Genomic DNA, 8,488 nt, shown 5'->3' with positions numbered 1-8,488 from the left:
ACACTGGTTATTACGACAAGCTGTATAAGTAAGACCAGTGGTTAATGTAACACTAAGGCGTGAGCTCTCTTGTGTTTATTTGGCAAGTTATTGTAATATAGTTGCACCAATGGGCGTCTTGCATTAATACTACATCGTTTGTTTAAAACATCGCAACATATACCAGATTTCCCATTTCTAGACCTGCTTTAAAATCCACTCTCGAAAGGAGAACTGTCCTATTATAGTCGGGGTCCAAATAACTTTACTAGTATAAAATTTTGAATGTTAATATTTTCCATTATATATCTGGAAAATTAAATTGCTGTTTTTTGGGAAGCTAGAAAAAAACAGACAAGCAAAGATATAAAAACTTTCCTTTCTGTTATTTGTCAATTCTCGATTGTCAGAAGCGCAACACTTTCGGTAAAACATATCGAAAAACAAATGTCGTAATAACGGCATGAAACAAATTTCTTGTTCGAGTTTAATGTCTGGATGCATTTATCATCGCTACACAACACAGTCCGACACTTATGTTAACGTAAATCGACAAATGGCGTCACGATCAGTAACAGAGTACTCGGCGAGTAATCACGCGAAACTCGATACTCGTCCGGGAATAAAACTATCTAGCTAAATTTCACCCCCCTACCGATTACCACATCGATACTAGGAACACAATCCCGTTAACGTAACTTGAGAAATCACGTCATACTCGGAATTGTACTCGTTGAGTAACCTCGAAAACTCGCTACTCGGCGAGTTACAGCGTTAAATTAGTTGTCTACTCGTAGGTGTTTACGAACATAATGGCACCCGTAACAACACTCTTTATGACATAACTCAACAAATGACGTCATAATCACCAATCGAGTTACCGTCGAGTAATCGTGCGCACCTCTCTCTACGTCCGAGTAAAACATCTGCTAAATTCTCCTTTCGACCAAGCATAGTCGCAACTCAGACACAGCGTCCTATGCCAAGGCCAGAGCATATCTATGCCGCGTCACATCCTTTTGTGACGTCATTGCCGTCGTTATGACGTGATGGGTGGCAGCTCGACGCGGCGAAACACGGCCGGGAACTTGTCGCCGCTGTTTCGCGTGACCTTCTGTCCTTCCTCGGTACTTGCGAAGGTGGCGAGGTAGCAGGGGTCGTCTGCGAGCTGAGGATCTTCGACGCGCTTAAAGAGAGGATGCTCGGTGAAGTGCTTCACCATCCAGTCGTGTACCTCCTGGATGCAACACAATCGTAACGGAGGGTTAGGGCCGAATTTCGAAAGTGAGTTATGAGAAGCTGATACCCGATGCCAGGTGATAACAAAAATGCTAGGCTGGTAAACCTAGTTTTAATGAGATACCACACGGTGATCGCGCAAGGCTTTAATTATCAGTTGAAGAATTGCTCCGATATTTAACCAAGAAAAAACGAGATCTTGTTACTTCGAAGGCTTTTGTCAAAACGCTAAACGTTCGTGTAGCTAGAGATTAAAACAAAGTGGGTTATATAATAAAAATTGCTGTAACTTTATCAATAGTAATCATATCGTTTTACCAATTTTTAGTTAAAATTTTTTATTTTCGTGAAGTTTTATTTGAGCAGTTTGATGTACGATCTGATCTTTTAAGTTTTTCAAAATGGCATTTTGGCGTGTCATTTACGTCGGGCCTTGCAAACACGATCCAATACTTTAAAAGTTTCACAGAATCTGATGTTATGATCGTTTACCCTACCTTCACGTCCGTGATGGTGTACATGAGCGCTCCGGGCCGCATTACGTAGGCGTACTCGGCCAGCAGAGTTCGGCTAACGATGCGCCACTTGTGCTTCTGACGCTTGAAGTGCGGGTCGGGGAAGAGAATAAAGGCTTTGCTGAGCTGACCGCGGGCGAAGAAGTTGGGCAGGTACTTCATGGCGTTGGTGCGTATGCACGCCACATTGTGACAGGTGCCTTCGGTGGTATTAGAGGCGCCATTTGAGCCAGTGATGGCTTGGGTGGCAGCTGGGGTGCGCAGGACACGGATTCGCTCTTGCACGTAGTCGGCGACCTGGGTTTTTGCACATGTATATGATATTTTTTTTAGAAGTTGAACAGAAGAGTAATTGAATTTAAAAAATAAATTCTTAGCGACCTTATGACCTTGTTTTAAAATGACTTGGACGAAAATTAAAAATCACCTAAATCAATCACTATCAGGTAAAGTGCCGGAATTGGAAGATATTTGTTTATAACAAATTTTTGCACTAGGATTTTCCATTTGACATGGTAATGACTTGCACTAGGATTTTCCATTTGATTAAAAAATACTCGATTTATCCATGATTATAATTTTGAAATAATTACTACATTGCGACCATATAAACACATTCAAGTCTGCTACACTGCTGGATGTTTATAGTTGCCAGGCTGACAACTTAGGGCAAGATACAACATAACATATAATCACCTTTACACGGATTTCCATTCCAACACATAGAGTGTCAGGAAGAATCTTGGAAAGTGAAATAAGAAGTCCTCCATAACCACAACCAATGTCGACCACTTCAACGCGTTTGGTATTCTGCAACAGACAAAAGTATTGCGACTCAACATAGGCGGTAGTATCGCTACTCGTCCAATACTAGTGTAGCATCGACCCAATACAAAATAAACATAGGGATTTCAGCCAAGATTTGCCATCTAACATAGTTATTTCTATGTTAAAAGGTAATATTATCAAATATATAGTAGTAGCTTAACAACTGGAGCTAATTGAACTTTTTAAGCCGGCCCAATATGCCTGAAAAAATTGCCCCTGAAAGTTTTCATTTTTATCAATTTTGCTAAATGCTTGTTGGAGCATAGTAATAATGCCAATTTGGTATTAAATCTGACTGCGATAATTTTTTTTCCCGAAATATCGGGCTGGTGTTGAAATAAAATGTAGAATATCTGACATGTCTACTACCAAGTAAATAAACTAACCTGAACTCCATCTGTGTTGCTTTTATTTGGCTTGAAATATTTAGGAAAGTGTGTGGACCAATCCATTGAGTCTGGACAAACAGGATACTCAACAAAATGGTCGCCTAAAGGGTTGGAATGTGCCCTTTGTCTGAAGAACTTTTTTCTTGGTAATCCAACTGCTGTGTCAGTGGTGGCAGTCATTGTTAAATAAGTTAGTTAAAAATTGGCCGATTTCTGAGAGAACAACCACGTTATTAACATATTGCAAAATTTCAATTCACCTGTGTATCCAATTAAACTTTTTAAAACAGTACCCTTTTTCCTATCACACAACAACAAAGTAGTTGAATATTTTTTTGAAAATGAAGCAACAAAAATGAAAAGTAACTTTCTAAATTCCTTCAAACTTTAATTTCTTACACTATATTTAGCAAAATAAAATATTTATGAAGAATGAATAACCATGATGGTTTACGAGATTGTGAACTTCTGCATATTGCCTAGCATTATTACAACATTACATAAAATTTGCAAAAAAGGTGTAAAATAATGAAATAAGTATACACAAAAAATACAATTTTAGGCCTTTTTATTCACTTCTTCCCCAAGTTGTTCCAAAATTTCTTGCTTGTAGTCGTAGAAATCGCCTTCAATTTGGTTTATAGTTTGTTCTTCGACAACCCAAAGGTTGCAGTTTGTCTCGGTGATCAAACGTGCATCGTGGGACACAATTAGAACTCCGCCTTTGAAGTCGTTAATGGCGTCACCCAAGGCGTCAATGGACTCCAGGTCAAGATTGTTTGTCGGTTCATCCAAAATAAGAATATCAGGGGCGGAGGAAATCAGTTCTGCGAGTGCAACTCTGGCTTTCTGTCCACCACTTAAATCTCTAATGGGTATTTCGTGGCCATGGCTAACGAGGCCCACAGATCCCAGGCACTTTCTTGCGTCCTGGTAAGCCAAGTTGAATTTGTCGCGCAGATATTGGGTGGCCGATTTTTCAACGTCCAGTTGATCGGCGGAGTGTTGACTGTAGTAGGCAATTCTCACCCTGTGATTCCTTCTCATTTCGCCAGTTGTCGGGTCTAGTTCGCCGCAAAGCAACTTAAGGAGTGTGGATTTTCCGACTCCATTCGGACCTACTATGGCCACTCGGGAATCCATGTCCACTCCGAATTCCAAGTTTTTGAAAAGCGGGGGCTGGTTGGGGTAGGCAAAGTCTACATTGTACAAGCCCAAGATGGGAGGATTAAGCGAGGGCGGGTCTGGAAAGTTAAACTTAACAATGTACTCCTTGGGCTTCATAATCAGTTCAGTGGTGGTTTCGGAACTAGCTTCCATGACAGCGGCACCACCTCTAAGGCCTCTTTGTTGCTTCCTAGTCAAGGCCTCCCTTGATTTGGATTCAGCCACTTTTTTCGATAAGCCATGTGTCTTCATTTCCTTGAGTCGCTTCTCCTGCTTTTCGTACTCCTTCATTTGTTCTTTCACCCGCTGCCCGTACATCTTCTTGAACTGCAAATAGTTGCCACGGTAAAGATGCAGCTTCAGCTGGTCGAGGTGGATAATATCTGAACAGACGTTGTCCAAGAAGGACTGGTCGTGGGAAACAATGAGCAGGGTCTTCTTCCAGTTCTGCAAGTAGTTGTCCAGCCAAATGACAGCGTTCAAATCCAGGTGGTTTGTAGGTTCATCCAACAGCAGCAAAGTTGGCTCCAGAAACAAGGCTCTTGCAAGGGAAACTCTCATTCTCCATCCACCGGAGAAGTCCTGAGTTGCTCTTGCTTGCATGGAAACCGTAAATCCCAAACCAGCGAGAATCCTCCTTGCCCTTGATTCAGCGGAGGCGACGCCATGTGCATCCATGTCTTCATAGAGCTTCTTCATTTCATCCTGCACCTCCAAGTCACCACTCTCCTGTCTTTTGGTCAGTTCCTTTTCGAGCTTTAACAGACGCAAGCGCTCCGTGTCAGCGTTTACAACCGAATCGATGGCGGGAGTTTCGTCTGCTATTACTTCCTGTTCACAGTACAGAACATCAATGTGTGCAGGAATTGCGAGTTTTCTTGCAGCGATATGCCGAAGTAGTGTTGTTTTTCCTTTGCCATTGGGGCCGACAAGTCCATAACGTCTGCCTGCCACAACGGTCAAACTTGCGTTTTTAAACAAGTCTTTTCCTTTGGCGGCGATCGAAAAGTTTTCCAACTTTATGTCCATAGAGTTTTCCAAAATTTCAGTTTTTTGTGTCGAAACTGAAACTGTGAAGTTACTGAGCTCATCATCAGCTCTTGCAGATTCCATCTCGGCCATTTGCTTTTTGAATTGCATTTCCTTGACATACTTTTTCCTCTCTTTACGAGTCATTCCTTGCATTAGTTCCTCGTCCAGTTCAAATTTCTCCACAGCCACGCCGTCCTCATGAGAGAAATCCTGAATTTGACCACGGTCAACTTCTGCATCACCTTCATCATCATTATTGGTTGTTTTTCTAGCTTGTCTTTTGCGAGAACCGTCATTTTTTGGCGTTTTATCTTCAACCGTCAAATCTGCAGCTTTCTTTTCAATTTCCTTCACATTTATATCACTTTGATCGGTTGATGGCTCATTTTCTTGATTTTCTTCATTAGCCAGGTCAGCAAAGAATGCCTTTTTTGAATTCTTTTTGGCTTTTTTAGGCATGATGGCAAAATTTTCAAGCACTACTAATTCTAAACCTGAAACAATTACAAATATTTTTTAGTGAAATTAACATTGTCTAACATCAAACAAATTTTAAATACCAAAACAAAAAGTCAATTAATTTAAATTAGTAAATATATTATTGTGTTAGTTACCTTTAAATCATAAGGCAGACAGAGGTTCTCTACTCTGCTTAAAACTTAGTTTTCTGAACAAAGTGCAACAAATTTAGACATGATGTTATGTAGTCCTGGTGATGTACTATTGTTGACATTTTATCCCAAGACCGATTGGGCAAAACGTATCAATTTGGTATCGGATGAGTAAAGGTACACTCTTGTATGGGATGAACAACGATACCAACACTTGGTATTGGGTATCTGCTCAATCCGATATTTTTGGACATCCCTAAAGGTTATTCTTTGTTTAAATTTGTTTGGATTTAAAACCAACTACATTATTTAGAATTTGAACTTAAAGTTTGTTTTACTTCACATTCAATTTAGTTAATGTTACATTTTTGACACTGGTCTAGAATCCTACCACATTTTCGTCCGGGGGTTTATATTGTGAACAATATTTGGGTTAGGGTGCGCAAGTTAGCGTTTGGGTAGATCAAGTTTGATCATTATATTTATTTTTTCATATTTATGCCTTTCTTTAAATTTTAACTTTGACAACTCGCTTCGTTAACTTGCTAAAATAAATGTGGTAGACCAGTCTGGAAAGTATGGCAGATTTGGACTCTCTCAGGTGCAAGACCGAAAAAATCCGGGTGACCGGGTGCAATCGAAAAAGGGCACCTCGGGTCGGGTGCACTTTATGATTTTCTGATGCACTCTGTATTACATATATTGCACTGTAAACGTATGCCGCACAAGCGTTTTCGATATTTAGGGTGCAGTTCAGATGTTTTAGGAGATACACTTTTAAAAGTTTGAAAAAAACGGGTAACACTAATTTACGGAATGGTCGGAACGCTCACTAATTTACGGAATGGAATGAAATGAACGAAGCTGTATAGGAACAGAATGAACTGTCGGAATAGAATGAACTGACGGTATGGAATGAACGAAGCTGTAGGAACAGAATGAACTGTCGGAATAGAATGAACTGTCGGAATGAGATGAACGAAGCTTTCCGACAGTTCATTCTGTTCCTACAGCTTCGTTCATTTCATTCCGACAGTTCATTCTGTTCCTACAGCTCCGTTCTTTTCATTCCAACAGTTAATTCCGTTCCGACCATTCATCAAATTAGTTTCGGCCCTATTCATTCCATTCCGACAATTCCGTAAATTAGTGAGCGTTCCGACCATTCATCATTCCGTAAATTAGTATTACCCGAAAAAAACATACTTTCCACAGTGCGTGGAAGACAAGCGCCAAAATAAAACGTTTGTCTATCAAAAATTTAAAACATTACAGCTATCTTTAAAATTAACAACAATCAACATTAAAATACTGGCGCTCATATTAGAACATAGAGCAAAAAATGGCAATATTATTGATTTTTATTAACTTTAAAATATATAATCAAAAAAGCATTAGGTTTAGCCGTAGCTTACAGTTACAAAACATAGTTAGGCCTGACGTCAAATTTACTACATTGCGCAACGTGTTCAAATAACGGATGAGACAGGGGAATTTTCAAACGGTGTTTTTCTTTTGATTTAGTTGTCTTTCAGACTAATTAAGAACAATTAAGCTACTTTTGGCACATCTTGTTTTTATCATTAATTAAACTGAAACCATAAAAGTGCCAAATTGTGTCACACTTTATTTGTATTAAACGTTTTTTTATTGTTTCACTAATAACATAGTAGGTTATTTCCCATAAACCAAACCAAAGTGAAATTTTGTAGGAACCACAGCACCAATCATTTATTACAGCTTGCACCAATAGCAATACAGTAATTACACAATTGCCGTAAAATCAACCCATAATTGGCAGAATACTGCCGTTCCCAAATACAGTAAACTCTGATATAATTTAGTTTGTTTTCTAAAGCACACGTTAAATTACACGAACAGGGACTTTATGAACTCGGACGGCAGATTGCTCGACACATTCGGCAAGACTGCCCAACATAAGCGGTTCTCTTAAATTTACAAAAATAGTATTTACATATCTTGGATCAGTTAAATGCTTTTATATAATGGTACAGGCGACCCTACATAAAGTTACAGGTTACGTATGGTTCCCCTTCAAAGCACACTCACGTGATAAAAGTGTAATCGATGTTGTTTGAGAATTCATTCGATATGTTCAAGCAATTAACGCTGTGTGCATTTCGCGGGAAAACACACGAAATGCTGCAAGCTCATTGTATTCAAGGATGCTTTTAAGGAAAATTGCCATTTTGTCGGATCGCTCTTTCGCGCTTGCACCAATACGTGATAATTTAATGATTTAGATTAGGGTTGGGGTTAGCGTTTGAGTTTGGGTGGTAGTAGTACTAGATTTAATTTTCCGAGTTTTGCATAATTTTAATGATTTTTTCGGAAATCGTTTTAAATTACTTGCTAGCCTGGTAAATAGCTTCAGGAGGTGCGGTGCCTACGCTATTTAACCGGATCGCTGTTTTACGCTTGCAGTCTTGCACCCGTTAGTCGTGATATGGCGATTTGAACTACTATGGTGTACCTGGGTAAATTGCAAAATGCTAACACTATATTTGGGTGAGGATGCGAGTTTGTGTTTCAAGTGGGTCAAGTATTATTATTATATTTATTCTCCCTGAATATTTCTTACTTGCAATTTCATTTTTAACAACTTGTTACGTTAAGTTTGTAAAAAAGTGGTGGGATTCTAGACCAGCCCTGAAGGTTGTGCTATGTAATAATCCTGTTTGCAAATTTTGGTATTTTTTAGAAAGCA

At 39.4% G+C, this 8,488-nt stretch overlaps 2 protein-coding genes across 2 annotated transcripts; both read right to left on the bottom strand.

The window, feature by feature from the left end:
• Positions 1-319: 319 nt before the first annotated feature.
• Positions 320-3,167, bottom strand: LOC146167027 (tRNA (guanine-N(7)-)-methyltransferase-like). Its single transcript, XM_083389644.1, has 4 exons — positions 2,948-3,167; positions 2,430-2,543; positions 1,716-2,030; positions 320-1,216 (listed from the first exon to the last, which is right to left on the bottom strand). The coding sequence occupies exons 1-4, from the start codon at positions 3,128-3,130 to the stop codon at positions 1,019-1,021; spliced, it is 810 nt and encodes a 269-aa protein (XP_083245770.1). The 5' UTR covers positions 3,131-3,167; the 3' UTR covers positions 320-1,018.
• Positions 3,168-3,488: 321 nt separating this feature from the next.
• On the bottom strand, positions 3,489-5,634 carry LOC146167026 (ATP-binding cassette sub-family F member 1-like). Its single transcript, XM_083389633.1, has one exon. The coding sequence runs from the start codon at positions 5,606-5,608 to the stop codon at positions 3,509-3,511; it is 2,100 nt and encodes a 699-aa protein (XP_083245759.1). The 5' UTR covers positions 5,609-5,634; the 3' UTR covers positions 3,489-3,508.
• Between the last annotated feature and the right edge of the window lie 2,854 nt (positions 5,635-8,488).

Source organism: Ascidiella aspersa, chromosome 1 (genome assembly GCF_963924565.1).
Source record: "Ascidiella aspersa chromosome 1, kaAscAspe10.2, whole genome shotgun sequence".
Lineage (NCBI taxonomy): Eukaryota > Metazoa > Chordata > Ascidiacea > Phlebobranchia > Ascidiidae > Ascidiella > Ascidiella aspersa.
The sequence above is the reverse complement of the archived record's forward strand: the minus strand, read 5'-3'. Positions and strand labels throughout refer to the sequence as shown.